This window comes from Macrotis lagotis, chromosome 1 (assembly GCF_037893015.1).
Source record: "Macrotis lagotis isolate mMagLag1 chromosome 1, bilby.v1.9.chrom.fasta, whole genome shotgun sequence".
Taxonomy (NCBI): domain Eukaryota; kingdom Metazoa; phylum Chordata; class Mammalia; order Peramelemorphia; family Peramelidae; genus Macrotis; species Macrotis lagotis.
The window spans coordinates 897,462,731-897,480,820 of record NC_133658.1 but is presented as its reverse complement, the minus strand read 5'-3'; the positions used below and the strand labels follow the sequence as shown (position 1 = coordinate 897,480,820).

The 18,090-nt window shown below is 43.9% G+C and overlaps 1 protein-coding gene across 2 annotated transcripts in view; it reads right to left on the bottom strand.

Annotated features, from left to right (window-relative positions):
* Nucleotides 1–2,979: 2,979 nt before the first annotated feature.
* The window catches only part of GNB1 (G protein subunit beta 1), a 108,480-nt gene continuing 93,369 nt past the window's right edge, over nt 2,980–18,090 (bottom strand). For both annotated transcript variants that reach the window (XM_074218711.1, XM_074218710.1), the window contains exons 9-12: nt 13,594–13,795; nt 12,261–12,477; nt 9,829–9,947; nt 2,980–9,545 (exon numbers count right to left, since the gene is read on the bottom strand). In XM_074218711.1, the coding sequence (XP_074074812.1) occupies nt 9,841–9,947; nt 12,261–12,477; nt 13,594–13,795 (526 nt within the window). In that variant the 3' untranslated portion in view covers nt 2,980–9,545; nt 9,829–9,840. The remainder of the gene's footprint in view (nt 9,546–9,828; nt 9,948–12,260; nt 12,478–13,593; nt 13,796–18,090) is intronic.

Below are 18,090 nucleotides of genomic sequence, written 5' to 3'. Positions count from 1 at the left end.
ATTTGAATTCAGGTTCAAATTCCAGCCTTAAGCTCCAGGGCCCTTTCCAGTCCCAGCAGTCTATGAAGTGTAGCATTTATTATGCACCCACTGTATGTACTGCTATTATTGTCTCTATGCAACTGGGGCTCAGGCCCAGAAGCTGGGCTGTGCTGGGGCCCAGACCGACCCGTCCCGGGCCTGTGCTGCCCTCTGGTGGTCAAGGCCGAGAGAGCCTCCCATGGCTCGCTGGGAACTTGGCTGTGGGGATTGGGGGCTTCCAGGTCTGTCATCTCCCCCGGCCACTTCCTCCCCCAGTTTTGCAATGGAGCAAATGAAGCCCATGGAGAGCAAGGAACTGGCCCAAGATGGCATCCTGACAGCGTCATCTGAGTTAAGTGGAAAAGGGAGAGAGGAGTCCATGAATCATCCCACTGTCCTGAGTGGGGGAGTCAGGAATACAAGAAATGGTAGTGTGTGTGTGTGTGTGTGTGTGTGTGTGTGTGTGTGTGTGACAAGCACGGTTCCTTTGTTCTCCCTCAGATTGAAGTTCTCTTTTATTCACCCCCTTTTCCTCCTCTGACATTGACCTTCATCATCCCCCGCTGGAATTAAGGTCTCACTGCCTCAAGGCCCTCCCCACTCTAATTCAAACGTCATTCAGTCACTGAAGGGATTTACCAAAAGCGCAGATCTGATGATGTCTCTCCTCTCCTCAGTAACCTTCCCTGGCTCCCTGTCACCTCCTTCAACAAGACCCTCTGCCTCCCAACTCAAGGAATTTTTTGCAGCTTGTCCCCCAAGGCTGGAATGCCCCCTTATCTCCACCTTCTGGCTAGCCAGGCTTCCTTCAGCACTAAAGCCTGACCTTTCCCAGCCCTTCTTCACCCTTCCCCTTTGAAACCAGCCCCAGTTTATCCCGTCTTTACTGACTGATGCATTATTGCCCCTATTAACAGTGTCAGCTCAGAGGGCCGGGACTGTTGTTTCACCTTTCTGTGTCTCTGTGCCTTAACACGATGCTTAATAGGAGCTTAATAAATGTCCCTTGACTTGATATAGAGACAGAGGGTCCTGGGAGGGCCGGGGCCTTGAAGAGCCCTGGCATACATCCTGGGAATCCAGGGCTCCATGCCATTTCTTTTTGGAAAATAGGGCTGGGGCTCCCTCTTCCTGTTTGGCAGAAAACTAGATCTGAGAGAGGGACCTAGAATCAGGATAATGTTCAGTCATGCTGGACTCTTCATGACCCCTTTTGGGTTCTGTTGGTAGATATTGGATTTTCCATTTCCTTCCACAGCTCATTTTACAGATGAGGAAACTGAGACAAACAGGGTGAAATGACTTGTCTAGGGTCACACGGCTGTCTGAGCCCACATCTGAACTCAGGTCTTCAAGACTTCAGATCCAGCTCTCTATCCACTCACTATGCCACCAAGCTGCCATGGAGTCGGGTTCCAATGGCTGAACTTGGGTTCAAATTTAGCCTTAGAAACTTAGCTGAACAAGTCAATTAATTTTTTTGCCTCATTTGTAAAATAGGGATAATGACGGTACCTTAACCTACCTCACATGGCTAGTAAACTCAAAAATGTAACTGGATCCCAGCTTAGGGGAGTTCAGTATTGCATGGTGCAGGTTAGGTTTTGTCTCCTCTTGCTATTGTTTATAATAATGGCAATTTATAATAATAGTAGTGATTAATATCATTTAGTTTTAAATTTTGCTATTAATAGTAAAATATTGTATGTATCAGTAATATATAGTATATAAAGTATCATTTATATATTATATAAATGGTAATTTATATAGAGCTTTAAATTTTTATTGACATTCTTTTAAATTTTAAAAAATTTCAAGTATTTATTTTTCTTAATTACATATAAAAAATTTTGACTTTTTTTGACTTTCTTTTTGGTTTTTTTGCAAGGCAAACGGGGTTAAGTGGCTTGCCCAAGGCCACACAGCTAGGTCATTATTAAGTGTCTCAGACCGGATTTGAACCCAGGTACTCCTGACTCCAGGGCCGGTGCTTTATCCACTAGGGCCACCTAGCTGCCCCCTTTTTTTGACATTCTTAAAATTTTATTTTTGAATTCCAAATTCTTTCCCTTCCTTGAGAAAGTAAATTGTTATGGATTATATGTATGCAAATCCTGTAAATGCTTCCATCATATTGAGGTTTTTCCCCTTCGTTTTTGCCAGGCAATAGGGTTAAGTGACTTGCCCAAGGCCACACAGCTAGGTTATTATTAAGTGTTCGAGGTGCTCTACCTTCTGTACCACCTAAATGCCCCTTCTTATATTGAGTGTTAAGGTTTGCTAAATGCTTTGTGCATTTGATCTCATTTCTCATAGCAACCCTGGAAAGCACAGTGTTATTATTTATTATTTCCTATTTTTTTTTCCAGCAAGGAGACTAATTTAGGAGGTAAGTGACCTGCCCAGGCTTACACAACTCATATGTGAGTGAGGCTAGATTTGAACTCCTGTCTTTCTGACTTCAGTTCCAGCCTTCTCTTACCCCCTCCCTAGCCCAGCCTCCTCTGGAGAAGAACCTCCTCTGCCTTAGCTAGGCTGGCCTTGGTATATACAATCCATGTTATCAGATTTGAACTCAAAAGCCCTTGAGTTTCATTGATTATCTTGATGCTCTGAGAGGTCAGAGGTTAGCGGTTCTGAAGCATGGTAGAATGGATAGAATACTCCTCTTCCTGAAGCAAATAGGATTCTGTGATTTTTTTAAGGTTTTTTTTTTGCAAGGCAATGGGGTTAAGTGGCTTGCCCAAGGCCACACAGCTAGGTCATTATTAAGTGTCTGAGACCAGATTTGAACCCAGGTCCTCCTGACTCCAGGGCCGGTGCTTTATCCACTACGCCACCTAGCTGCCCCCAGATTCTGTGATTTTCTCATAAGGTTGTTGAGAGGATCACATGGGATAACAGGTTTACCAGATTCAGAGGGCTTTACATACATATGGCCAAGGAGAAGATTCAGACTGTGGGGCGGGGGAGGGAGGCCACTCTTTTCCTTTAAGCTTATAAAGAAGGCAAGTGGATTGTGGCAAATTAAATCACTAAATATTCAGTAAGTGGCACTGTGCCAAGGACCAGGGCTACAAAGAAAGGCATCTGTGGTCTCCACAGAGTGGGAGGGAGGGCACAGCACAAAGGCAGGCTCGGGCTTGTAAGGCAAGGGACCCAGGCATCTCACCAGGGTTGGCACGTCTGGACTAGATATGGCTGATGCCAGTGGGGTCAGGTGGAGGAAGAGAGGAGAGGATTTGGGGAAACAGCTAGGTAGCCCTGGTCCCTCCCTTCCAATTGTGTATCCTAAGCTCAGGGGATGCCCTGGGGACCCCAGCAGCCTGCTCCCCGGAGCTCCTGCTGGTAATGATGGGCTAAGGCAGGGTTCTCAGGCAGCCCACCCCCAGGTTGTTCCTTTCTGCATTTTGTGTTATTTAAACCCACCACTTCAAATGCGCCTCCTGCTCTCCCTTGGGTGCTGGGCCCAGCAGTTACAGAAGCAGTCCAGCCATTAACCAAAAGATTCATAAATAATTAAAGATGGAAAAAAAATCTCGAACACGCTTCTCCTTTGTTCTAAATTAAGGCCTCCAAAAAAAAAAAGGCAAGAGAAGCGAGAAAGTTGGCATGAGGGCATCTGGGGTCAGGGAACAATTGGGCAGGGTTAGGAGTGGGGGAGATGCCACAATAGCAGCTGGCTTCCTCACCCACCATCTAGGTGAGTGTACCTACAGGAGAGATGGAACGTGGGGAGAATGTGGACTGACCGGGAGACCTGGGTTCTGGTCTCTGCTTTTGTTGCTGCCTCATGAAGTGACCTCATCCTTTGGGCCCCTAGTTTATGGATTTGTAAAATGGATGATGGGTCTCTTCTGACTAACTCTCTATTTCTAGGAGTTGGTGTTCACATGGGCAAAAAGAGTGGGGTTGGCTTAAATTAACCTCTCTGGGTCTGCTTCCTCATTGATAAGACAGAATCAGATACCCAAGGGTGCCTTTCAGTTCTGCATCTCCCATGACAGCCTTGACTAGGTGGGAAAATATTCCCTTTTCTCTGCTGTGGTTCAACAGCATTGGGAGAAGATGGCAGGAACTGGGTTGGCCATGTTGGGAACATCCTAAACATCTTGCAAAGATCCCAACAGGACGATCCTTTCTGTGGCCAGTGGCCTGGAATCCAGACTCAGCACCTGCCTATTCATGTGACCTCTAAGTCGCTTCTACTCCCTGAGTTGGAAAATAAGGGAGTTGGACTAGATTGGGAATCCTATCCTGGGATAGTCAAACTTTTCTAATTTTGAATGCAATTGTTTCCCTTGTGTTCCTTCTCTTGAATTTTATACATTCTGAGAAGGGGTCCGTGGCACAAGCGATGAACCCCTGGATTAGATGATTTCCGGGTGTGTCTGAGTTAAGATCCCTGGAAGGTTCAGTGTTAGTGGTACTGAGATTTTAACTGGTTTCCTTGGTCCCGCTCTTTTGTCCACCCCCTCAGTCATCCCAAATGCTTTATGTGAGCTCTTCAAATTTTAGGACTGTGAAAGGAGGGATGGAAGAGAAATCAATTCCCAGTACCATCCTCAGGGGCCCCCAGTCCAACCAAGGCCTCCAATGTGACAGCTGGTCCTGCTTTCAGACCAGAGACCTCCAGGGAAGGGGAGTTCACAATTTCTGGAAGCAGCCAAGTCCACACTGGACCAGGTCTCATTGTTCAGCATCAAGGCCAAATCTGTCCTCTCTGCCACTTCCATTCCTGGTTCTGCTCTCCGGGGGCAAGCAGAACCGTCATCATGTCCCCGATAATTGGTTGGGGAAAGTGAGACAGAAACGAGCAACCCAACTTGGATCGGCAACTCTCACTCCAAATTTGTTTTCTTCTCCAAGTCATGTCTTCTTAAAAATGTCCAGAAAATGCAAAGAAATTGCTCTACTTGCCGGAATCTCATTTGACCATAGGCAGTAGCGGGTGAGCTCTGAGCCTGTTCAGGCACTGGCCCCTTGAGCCCCTCTGGCCTTCCATATACATTCCCAAGCACAAATGACAGACCAGACAGGCTATGCAACTGAAGTGAAAAGCTCTGTATTCTCTTCCTGGTGCTCGGACTTGCAGCTGGATTTGCAGCCTCGAAGTTGGAGGTGGTGGAGCTGGAAGGGGACCCAGAAGTCATTGGATGTCAACATCAGATGGAGGAGAAAATAAGGCTGAGAGAGATTAGGTCATTTACCCCAAACCATCTTGGTAAAAAATGGCAGAAACAGGATTGATCTAGAGCAGGACCAGCAGAACCGCAGAACCCTGGGGTTTGGGGAACCCTATCTGCATGATGAGGTAATCTTAACCTTCGATTTACAGATTAAAAAATTCCATTTGATCAAGGCAGTCCTGGCAGGGTGGGGAGACTGAACTTGTGCAGTTATGGGAGGCCCGTCAGGCCAGGCATTCCAATTTAAGTCTGCCAATTGCCTGCAAATGCTTTGCTAGGCAATACTTAAGCCATGAACCTTTTTTCCTAAATCAGTCCATTTTCTGAGACTGGAATGGAATGCCCCCCCCCCCATTCCTCCCTTGCATTCGGCCCACATTGCATCTACCTTCTAAGGTAGAGGTCTCTGGACAATCTGCTCATAGGACTACAGGTCGAATTCAGACCATTGCTCCTTCCCTGGACTATCAACACCTCCCCCTCAGCTGAGAAAGACTTTCTCAAAGCACAGGGGGCTGACCAGTCACCCCTTTTTAAAAAAAAAAATCCAATTATCTCTAGGATAATTTAGAACTTCAAAACCTGGCCCTTTCCTCTCTCTTTTCAGTCTTATCCTCCATAGACCTAGAACTGAAAACTCCATCTCCGTGTCTCACCTGCTTTACCTCCTAACCTCCATTTTTTTCTTCCGAGACCCAACTCAAATCCCGTCTCCTTCAGACCTTTCTGCTCCACCAGCTGTACCCTCTTGGCGTCCCATCTGCCTCCTTGTTTAATAGTTCTACCAGAAAGGAAGGTCCTTGAGGGCAGGGGCCATGTTCTACTTGACTTGAATGACCTCAGCCCCTTGCATCCATCCCCCAAGGTGGTCCTCCCTCTAGGATGGGACAAAAGCTCATTCTCCAAACTTCCTGAGCATAGAAAGACAAAAGGGGCCTTAGCTTCCTGGGTGGTTGACCCACCTAATTAAGGTCACACAGGGAGCAGCAGAGGCAGCATTTGAACTTGGATCCTTAGTCTCCAGTCCTTTCCACTGTCCTCAAGTCCCGGGGACCTGATGTCTCTCAGATAATCCCAGCTTCCAAAAGTGGTAGCACTTGGAGCTTCAACTTGGAGAAGCAGTGCCATCCTGTAAAGCTGCCTTCCTTCACAGCTGGGGACTTTTCAGATGAAGCCGAGGGTCTTGAGGGCCTGTGACTTGTCAGAGGCGGGGGGCGGTCTCACTTAGGCTTCTGTCTCCTGACACTTGTGCCTGGTTCCAGCTGTTTCTTTGCCACAGATGTGACTTGACACCCCCTTTTGCCTGAACTTCTCAAGAACCTATAAGGGTCCTTTCCCATCCACCTCCTCTGGCCCTGAAACCTGGCCCCCTCCCAGTCTCTCCCATAGCTGGACTCTTTTCTTCAGACAGAACTGCACATGCTGACCACAGTATAGAAATGGAGCCTATCTCAATGGGCATCAAAACGAATAAATGTCTGTGAGGTGACATCTTCAAGGAGTGTGTTGAAGAAAGCCCAGGGAGCTGCTGGGGCTGCCCTTCCCTCCTCCCTGGAAGGGGCTGGGGGGCTGTCAAGGGTTGCTCCTGTTGGCCCCATCCATGGGCTGCCCCAGCCTCACTAGAAGGCAGGCTCTTTGCTGGGGCGGGGCTTCCTCCATGAAAACAAAACCATCAGGTTCTGGTTTTTCTGTTGCATATTTCTAATTCTGTCTGGCATGTAAATTTTCCCTTGGATGACCAGCAAGTCCAGGAGAACCCCCTGCTGACATACCCTTTTGTGGTATTTAGAAAATGAATGGCAACTTTGCAGGCAGACCCAACCCCCAGCCAGCTTCCTGGACTGCAATAATCCAGCCGGTGACATGTGGAGGCTCGCCCCCATTGAGTGCATCCCTTCTTTTCCAGATCAATTATTTAAGTCCCAACATGAGCCACAAAATGGCTTAGCAAAGTAACTTTGTCTAATCTGTTTAGTGTGCTGGGGGGCTTATTGCCCTTTTCCCTTTTTTATATTTTTTTACAGTTACTATTTTTATTTCCCACATTTTCAAGCTGCCTTTGAACAGTGACTGGTGTTTTCTTCCATTGGGTTTTAGTCCCAGCTAAATTGGTTGAAAACTGCTCTCAGGAATGGGGGAAGCATGAGGTCTGTTTCTCCCTAGAAATTCTCTGGGGCAAGGGGAAGAAAGGAAAGAGTCTTAGAATCCTACCTGGAGGGAGCTTTGCTAGGGCACTGGGGCCAAGGGCTCCTCTGGCCACAAGGCAGCAGTGGCCTATGGTCATCTTTGCCTGATCCTAATTTTTTTTTTGTTTTCCTGACACGGGTCCCCCTTCATCTGTTTGGTGTTATCTGAAATGCCCCAGATGCAGGAATAGAAAGAGAAAGGTTTCTGGTAGCCCACCCAGGTGGTCACCTCCCCAACCACAGGCCAAGACTGCCCCCAGGGATGGCTGCTCTGTTAGGGGGCGGGGAGGGCAGCAGACTCACAAATAACCAGTCATAGCCCGAACCCCCTCATGTCAAACTGCTTTATTACATCTTAAATAACAGTACATTTTAATATAGTTTCTATCTTGCATCCAGCTTCCTTGCAGTACACTGACTTTAAAATTAAATACAAAAGGTGAAAAGGGACACGGGGTGGAGAGCTCTACCAGGGATTTCATGGAGAGAGAAGGGGGGTGGGGTGGGTGTGGGGAGAAAGAGAGGTTTCTTTTTTTCTTTTTGCCAAGTCCAGGCCTAACGCACGATTACAGCACATTTTTGTACAGAATGTTGCAGAAAAAACAGAATGGAGAGAAGCCACTAGAGCTGCTAAGGAGGAGCACTTCTGGATACATGAGAAGGGAAGAGAGTTAACAGAACAATCTACTGTCCAGACGCTGCTGCGTAATATTTTATTTGAAAAGAAAACCAGGAGAACCCGGTTGTTACAAAAGGACCATTCGTTCTACAAGAGGGTTGGGCTGGGCAGGACTAACTGAGAGGACGGTCCCCAGGAACCTCTGACAGTGACCGTCCGGATGGGCCCATAAAAAACGAGGGTGGGGGCAGGGGGGTGTCATGGTGCTACCGCCGGGCGTGCATAGAGTCTGACTGGACCCCGCCTGGGCTTATGCACAGAGTAGCAACAAGAAGTAAGTAGAGCGGCAATGGTTACAACTTTAAACAGGTTATTTCTGAAAAGAAAAAAAAACACCTAAGGACTGAGTCCTATATGCATTTTTTTGTTTTGTTTTTTTTTGTTTTTAGCATTTCTACAGCATGCGATTCTAAGAGTAAACCCACCCAATATGGCAAACAATCAAAAATTTGTTTTAACTTAGAAAGTTCAAGATCATTATTTTCAAAACATTGATTTGTACATCATTTCATACACAAAGAATTGACTGACTATCCAAGCACAGGACAGGCATCTCTCTTGAAAATCGAGGTTCCTGATAGTTGGGGGTGCTGGGTAGTGTTAGGGTATATGAACTGCCCTCCAACTGCACAAAGAAACCCAAAGTCGATAAAAACTTAATTGATGGGGAGAGGAGCAGAAGGGAAAGAAAGGGGATGACGGATTGGAGTCACCTACTCACAAGAGGGGAAAGGCTCTTGAAACAAGCGTTCAATACCATTAACAGCATGTGTGTGCTTGGTTACCTTACTTCTTAACATTATTCTCTATATGCCATATTTTTGTGCAGCAACAATTATCTGAGACACCAGACAAAAAAATAATAAAAAAATTAGGGACTAAATTTACATCATTAACAATCCCAGAGAGGCTGGGGAGGACCCTCTTGTTTTGCTTCATTATTGACCATAAAGTAATCTATTTAAAAAAGGAAATAAGAATGTTTTCAAAACCCTGCTACAAACATGACTTTAAATTTTGAAACCGTTATGAGATAAAACAAAGTCCTCGACTTGTTGTATTCACAAAACAGGATCACTGGTCTAAAATTTAAATGAAAGACAGTGGAAAAAAAAATCAGCTGTGGGCCTGTTTCCCAATTACTCAGGCTTACCTTCTGGTGAACATTTTTATTATAGTATTTCCTTTTTATATTAGTTCAAGACAAAAAATAAAGAAGAAAGAAAAACAATGACAATGGTCCCAAAGGAATGCACAATTTGTTTGTTTACAACCACAGAGATTCTTCTTGTAGAGGGAATTGTGCTCTTTGTCTCAGCAATAGGTGAAGGGAAAAAAGATCTTGCCCTTTTGAAGTTCTGAGAGGGAAGGAGGGGTGTCCGAGTTAGTACGGTTGGGTTGGATATGCTATCATGGTAACTCTTCCAAGGTTGGAATGGTCTTCCAGTCATGGTGGAGTCCATCTGTTATCTTAAAAAAGAGAGTTTGAAGAAGCATTAAAGAGCTGAGACTTATTCTGCAGTCAGCAATTTTACTGCAAGGTGGATTGGCAAAAAACCATCTACATGTGTCTGTCTATCCCTCTATATATTTTTGGCCTACTGAGAAGTTATATATGCAACCTTACTACTACATAGTCAAATCACCAGTTATAAATCCAAAACAAAAAGCTAGGAAAAAATTAACTTGTATCCTGAGACCGGTGCCACCTCAGAGAGGAATGCTGATTTAAGTCAGTCAAGCCGTATAATACCTATATAAGGTGTTAGTTCCATATCTTGAGGAAACTATCCCAGGATCCTGTTGCCACCGCCATGCCATCATCGGTTACCCCCAGGCAGCTGACACGATTATCATGCCCAGCCAAAACACCTAGAAAGTAAACAGAGCTTCAGAAATAGGAAGGAACCCCTAAGTTATTTAATTTACACTCACATGTTGGGACAGATCTGCCAGCTTATACTCATTTGACGTTCTATAGTAAAATAGTAGTCCTTAGAAAACAGATAGAAACAAAGCAGGAATGACTTCATTTGTTGGGATTCAGTTGATCCAAGAATCACTTGTGGTCTTATTTAGAAACCCAGATGAAGTTAAAAGGTCATTTCTGAGGCTATATAAGTTTATATAAAACTGATGCCGAGTGAAGTGAGCAGAACCAGGAGAACACTGTACACATTAACAGCAACATTGTGAGAAGATCAACTCTGAGAGACTCAGCCCTTCTTCAGCAGATCAAGGACAATTTTAAAAGACCTGTGGATGGACAATACCATCCAGATCCAGAGAAAAAACTGTGAAGTCTGAATACAGTGCAAAGCATATTGTGTGCACTTTTAAAAATTTCTTTCATATTTTTCTTTCTTATGTTTTTTCTCCTTTAGTTCTTTTTAAAATTTTTTTGTTTTTTAAAAATTATTTTATTTATTTAAGGCAATGGGGTTAAAGTGACTTGTCCAAGGTCACACAGCTAGGCAATTATTAAGTGTTTGAGGTCAGATTTGAACTCAGGTATGCCTGACTCCAGGGCCGGTGCTCTATCCACTATGCCACCTAGCTGTCCCTCCCCTTTAGTTCTAATTCTCATTTCCCAAATATGACTAATATGGAAATATGGTAAACACAATCAGATTACTTGTTGTCTTGGGGAGGGGTAGAAAAATGTGGAAATCAAAAGCTTACAAAAAGATAAATGTCAAAAATTATCTTTGCATGTAACTGTAAAAAATAAAAGAATGAAAAAAGTCATTTCTACTTGATGAATTAAACCAATCTTACAAATGACAAAATTATGTATTTTATGTTTATCAATCTTCAGACTGTCTAAGCTACTTTCATGTATCCACTACCATAGGCTCATTTTTTTTGGGGGGGAGGGGAGAAGAAGAAAAGGGGGTTTTGGAAAACAAAAATCTTTCAGTATGATGATAAAGCAGACATTAGATGGAAGGATCTTAAGTAACAATCTAGTTCAAGAGGATTCAGGAGAATTCTCTTCTCCATTTATCAAAACTTGCACCTGCAGTGAGTGGGAGGAAGGATTTTAGAATAACAAAATGTTGCCCTCAAGATCACTCAAATCATAATGATGGCTGGACTCAGTAATTGCTACAAATATGTTGCTAGGGAGGAAATCATCATTCAAAGTAAAAAAGATCTTTGAAAAAGTTGATTATCAGGCCTCAGAGAAAGTTACAGAAGCCAATTCAGGTGCAAACCTTCTATGTTTTAAGAGTACCCAAGGACGACTATATGTAAAAAGGAGTCAAGAATCCATTTATCTGTACTTGAACAATAGCTCTAGATCAATAAATTCCAGTCCAGTTCAATCTGGAGACCAAGAGTGTTACGGGAAGAATAAGCCAAGAGTGTTACAGGAAGAATAAGATTAATCAAAGCAGACCCTCCTCATCCCTGAGATTTGGACAGAAGCTGCCCAAAGGGCTAACTGTTCTGAGCTCAGGTTTGTGGTCTTCACTTGACCTTGCTGAAGGCCTGGAAATGCTGTCTTTGCCCCACTAAGCCAGTGGGAACTGGGGACTTCGACTTTTTAAACTCTTCTTATGCCCCAGGAAGCCTGTCCCCCTGCTGGGGAAATAGACCAGAGGAACTGCAGGATGGCATCTGGGTTAGATGTGGAACACCCCACCTTGGGGGGACCTTAGGATTAACCCACCAACCTGGTAACAAACTCCCCTTTTGGAAAGAAAATGTTCTAGGAATGCAAGGAAACAAGAGATCGAACACTTTATATCAGGAGCTCAGCTTCACATCTTCAAGATGCTATGTAGATTCAATCAGGTTTTATCATCAATGAGAAGATGGGGTCTTATTCTCTCCATTTCTGAGAAGGTTGGGGAGGATGGGGAGAGGAGCTAATATTCAGAGACCTGTACTGAGTAAGTCACTCAGCTAGTCTCCATTCTTAGATATAAAGGAGTACACTGTTTCCCAACCATGAAAATAAAATAAACTCATTCTAAGGCATTTACATAGACCATAGTTAGCACTTCAGAGGGTGTCACCTCTGCTTCTGAAGAGAAAAGTCACACCAATGTGCTTTTTCCATGAAGCAGCCATCTGGCCATAGGCTTTCTTTGGCCAGGAACGGTCACCAGCTCAGCTAACCGGTGAGTTGTCTCCCTTGGGATGAACTGCCTGCTGCTGGGGCCCCACCAAGCCTACCTGCTCTGTCTGCTTTGAGCGCATCCCAGACATTGCAGTTGAAATCATCGTATCCGGCCAGCAGAAGGCGGCCACTCTTGGAGAAGGACACGGAGGTGATCCCACAGATGATGTTGTCATGGGAATACACCATTAGCTCCTGGTCAGCTCGGAGGTCAAAGAGCCTACAGGTGGCATCATCTGAACCTGTGGCAAACGCATTGCCATTTGGAAAGAACTAGAGAGACAAAGGAGAGCTTAATTAGGTAGTGTGCTCATCCAGAACATTCTATCAAAGGACCATCTAGAAAAGATATAAATAAGTGCTCAAAGAGGGTATCAATTGTGCTTCATGCTAGGATTGTGCACCGAGACATCCTATGGTTGTAGGATGCAAAGATTCTTTTGTAGCCTTAAGATTTCTATGAATCATTCTGTTATCTCCCAAAAAACCTTCTCCTGTGTTGGAAACACTAGTAGAAAGGGGCTCAGCAGAGCAGCCAGGCATGCTCCTGTAAAGGATGGTCCCACAACTGGAGAGGTCTCCTATTTTAATGGGACACTCCCCCTCATAAAACACCAATAAAATGGAACACATTGGAATAGACTTTTTTTTTCCAGAAGCAAGTAAGAACTCTAAGAATTCACTCACTGTAAAGGCTCTTATGAATACATTTCTCTAAGATAAGCTGTTGAATCAGAGTTCCTTGGAGAAAAAAAATTCAACAAATAGCCATTCCCACATTAAAACATTAAGTTTTTCCATATGGCTACGATAAGATACAATAAAATTCCTTTAACATATTTGTCACTAAATGAGATGGCTTTGGAAAAGCCAGGTAAGACTATTTTGAAATTATTAGTGAAATTGTCTCTAAAGTGGGAGCTGTTATCCAGAAGTAAAAAGTAATTTCTACATCTCTAGTTTATTTCCCTCCGGAGTTCTCTAGGTTAGCAACAGCTGACGAGCTTCAAATTAAGCTGAACATTTTACTAAGAGCCAATGTGGTTAAAAGCTTTTGTGAAAACTGGAACACAAATAACATTTGTAGAAAATGTGGCCACTGACAGAGGGTAAAACTAAAAAGAAGGAAATGTGCCATGTTCTTACAGCTAATGAATGAGTTTTCAAAAACTGGATTTATTAATCTGAACCCTTCAACAAAAACCTTTACATTCTTCACAGGCATCCATTTGTTATACCATGTCAGTAAATCTGGTCTTACAGTAAAAAACTGATGATATAATCCAGAAAATATTTCAAAGATAAATCAAAGACATTCCCTAGCAGAGCTGGGGAAGGATGACCTCATGAACACAAACTGCATTGCCCCAAGTCTAAGCATATACGTACACAGATGGCATTGATGTCAGACTCATGGCCGGTGAAAGTTTGCCGACACATTCCTTCTCGAACGTCCCACAGTTTGGCTGAAGCATCACAAGCCCCAGAAACAAATAATCTGGTGTCAGGGGCAAGAGAAAGACTCATGACGTCCCCAGTGTGCCCAGTGAAGGTAGTCGTCTGCTGGCCAGTTTCGATGTCCCACAAAGCACTGCCAGAAGAGGAGAGAACAGGGCAGATGAGAGGCCACACCACAAGGAGGGCATGTGATGGTCAATCTCTCTGTACAACTTAATCAGATTTTATTTAAAGCAGATGAATTTTCTATTGTCTCTTTTTTAGGAGTAAGGGGGGCACAATATTGGTGGGCATTGCCAGCTCTGCCCCCCCTCCAAAGGCCAGCTTCACCTAACTGGCCTTTGCTCATGGCCTCCAGAAGCTGCTCATTCTATTTCTGGCAGGCTCTCATGACAGACACAAATTTCTCTTCTTTTGATTTCTACTTCCTGTTCCTGCTGCTGCCTGTGGGGGGGGGGGGGGAGGGAAGAAAAAGGCCCTTTTTCCACATGCTGTCCAGTTGTTTTTCTGTTGTGACCAATATTTTTGTGCCCCTATTTGGAGTTTACTTGGCAAAGACACTGGAGAGGCTTGTCATTTCCATCTCCAGCTCATTTGACAGTTGAGAAAACTAAGGCAAACAGGGTAAAGAGCCTAAGGCTCGATTTGAACTCAGAAAGATGTGTCCTCTAGTTCCAGGTCTAATGCTCTATGCACCCTCCATTCATATGAAGCCCCTTTTCTCTCTGGGTCAACTTCGTTCAATTTCTTCAACTGATTCTCATGCCATGGATCCAAGACCCTTCCCTTTTCTGGCTTTTTTCTTCAGGTTGTTCTGCATCACTAACTCCTTCCTGGTGTCCAGCCCCAACTACAAGACTGCACTGGGGTCCAATTGAGCTCTGGCTCTCCTAAGCCCAACAAAGTGTTAGCTTTGGGAGCACGCCCAAGTCTTTTTTTCCCCCAAACAAACTGCTGTTAACCATCTCTCCCACCTTGGACCCCAGGATAAGATTCAAGATAAATTCAACCCAAGTTCTTCCCCATCAAGACCGTTAGACCCCAAACCTGCATGTGGTGAGTTAACTCTCTTGTATGTCATCCAGAACCTTGTAAGGGTATCACATACAGTGCCCCACATTCATGATAAAACAATCCAGAAGCCCAGGTATAATGTATCCCAGGATCATTCTCTCTTCTGAGCTCTCAATGAACCATAATAAAAAATCTGGTCACTCAACTAGTTCAGAACCCCCTAACAGAACAATCTCTGGTCCCCATCTCCATCTTTTCCACAAGAAGACTAGGAGCTACTTCATTGAATACTGTTAAAATATAGGTAAGGAAGTATCTCAGGGTGTACTAATCCCATTTAAATGAAAACAAAAACAAAAAACTGAGTTATCTGTCCTCTAGTTCTGCATGGAACAGGGACTAGTGTTGGGAGTTTCAAAGAATTAACTGAGGGTTCAAGGTCAGGAAAAACACATGGACAATTAAGAGCTGTAGACAGAAGTAGAATGGAGCACCTTGGGAGAGAGTGGAAGAGCTAGAGGTCTTGGAGTAGTGGCTTGATGCCATTAGTTGTCTATATTACTAGAGCAGATTCATTTGGGGGTATGCATCTCTTCCAATTCTTAACTAAAATTTTATGGCTCTATGAAACAGTAAGCAATCACCTTCTCTAGATATTGCAGCCCCAAAGCCATGTCATCTAAGCTAGTTAACTTAATTTCAAAGGTAGGTAGGGTTCTTACTAGTGCCTTACTTACAATGGGCCATTCTCCTTGAGAGAGAAAAGGAAAACAAATAAGCAGCTTTATCATTTTTCTATAGTCAAAAAACTCTCATCAAGCCTAATCAGAAGTCCTGGTCCTATCCCTTTCTTTGAGGTTTTCTCTGTTCTCCAACATAGCTTAAAATAAGCAAACCAAACAACAAAGACCTCTTAGTTTTCCTTGTTAGATCTAGCTCATTGACAGTGTTAGCACACTTGGTTCATTTTAAGAGTAATGTGTTACCCTTTTACAGCTGTACATTTTCTTTAGATGACTGGTCAGTGTTGTAGGAAAGAGAGGGACTTGGAGTCAGGAAGAACTGAGTCCAAATCCTACCTCAGACACTTACTAACTGGTGATTCTAAGGTAGTCATTTAAATCTCATTTTCCTTATCTGTAAAATGGGGACAGTAATAACACCTCCCTCATTGGGTTGGTTATGGGGAATCAGAGCCTCTCAAATACTGAACTCAGAATTTGGGAAGCTCTGAAAGAAAGTGTGACAGAGAGGAGTTATTAGACTAATTACCAAACTGAAGGTCTACAGAGCTGGGTGCTGATCTCATTGCTATATGCCTTTGAAACCTGGACACTCTATTGGCGTCATGTCAGGAAACAACTGTTTCCATTTAAATTGTCTAAGAAGATTCTGAAGATCACCTGGTAGGAGAAGCTACCAGACACTGAGGTCCTTTCTTGAGTTAAACTGCCTAGCATTCCAGCATTGCTACAGTGAGTTCAACTATGATGGGCTGGACATGTTGTCAGAATGCCAGATGTAAGCTTGCCCCAAAAAACTATTTTGATGAGAACTCACACAGGGCAAGCGCTCCCCCAAAGGGGTCAGAAGAAGTGATACCAAGACACCCTGAAAGTCTTGTTGAAGAATTTTAGAACTGATTGTACAGCACGGGAGACACAGACACAAGATTGCCCAGCATGGTGTGCCCTTATCAGTGAGGGAGCTGGGCTCTACGAGGAAGGCAGAATTGAAGTGACTCAAAGGAAATGTGACATTGGCAGGTTTAGAATATCCACCCCAGGTGTTCACATAGACTATCTGTGCCCAACCTGTAGTAGAAAATTCTGAGCTTGTACTGGTCTGATCAGCTCCAGTTGGATGCACTGTTATTTGTTTCATACATAGGGATGTCATTTGGGTCTTCTTCAATAACGAACCAACTATGGGGAATCAAATGAATTAGGTGAAGTATAACTATGATGAGGATTATTACATGCCTTTTAAAAATCTAAATGTGGAGAGGCTGCTATGCACTCACACAAAGATCTCTTCAAATAACTGCATTTCCTCCTCAAAATGGTTTTCCTTTGTGTCTCGAGTTGTCTTCTAAGTTAGTTTCCTGTCTCTCCTGGAGAATATGAGTTGATGGGACTTCTATCCCTTTCCACTGGCTGCCTCACCTCTCCTCCCCACCAAGGTTCCACCCCAGAACCAGCTTCTTCCTGATGCTGAGAATCAGATCCAGAAGAGAGTTTGGCTTAAGTAGATTCTTGACTTTTTCACAAGGTTGAAATGATCATGAAATGATTAGTTACCACCCAAAGTTATTGGCAGCTCTGCTTGAAGCCCCCATGAATCTGGCCATTTGCCTCTGGGCTGTTTCCCAGATGATTCCTCCTCTATCCAAGTGGTTTGGAGTTAACTTCTGATAGCCCTCCATGGATCTTCAAACACATTTTGTTGACCAGGTTTCTGTCTTAAGATTTTCTCCCATAAATACTAAATACTCCCAGTCTCTCACTTATCCTATTCCCTTTGAAAAAGGAATATAATCCAGTCTCAGAATATCCATGAGATCAAGATGAAGCTTAAATTAGACTCCTTGCATGAGGACCTATAGCTAACTTTGCTAATTGATACATACACATATAAACCCTTGAGTTCATTCATTTTACTTGAATTTTCTTGAATTTGATCTATGAATTCTGGTGTGCCTACTGCTTTTCTTCTTCCCACATAGTTCTATGTAGGCAATTTTCTCCTCCAAAATTTTCAGTTTAAAGCCCTTTTGATCAGATTTGCAAGGTAGCAGGCAGATATATAGTCTCACAAGGAGCCTGTCATCCTCCTATTTTAAGATGTAATCCAGAAATCCAAATCTGATTCTCAGAACCCGAGAACATCTTTTTAGCCAGATGTTCACTTTCCAAATCAGCTTTTCTCATGACATTCCTTGCTTCCAAAAGGTGGTGGAGATGAAAAGGGTCCCCGAGCCTTTACAGCCTCTAGCTTTTTTTTTTTTTTAAGGTTTTTGCAAGGCAAACAGGGTTAAGTGGCTTGCCCAAGGCCACACAGCTAGGTAATTATTAAGTGTCTGAGACCGGATTTGAACCCAGGTACTCCTGACTCCAAGGCTGGTGCTTTATCCACTATGCCACCTAGCTGCCCCCAGCCTCCAGCTTTTTGCTCAAGACCTGATAACCTCTGGCGATGCTCTAGGCACCATCATTTTCTGCTCACATCAACTGCCAGAAATGGGGACTCATCTGGTTTTGACTACAATACCCCACTGCAAGTCAACCTATGTTCCTATCTTTATTGGGTTAACAAACAGCTGCCTCAGCATTCCCCAGACATTCCTGGCCAAGTCTCACCATATGGTCTCTGTGGATCTGCTTCATCGATCCTTGGAGGTTATACCAAGTACTT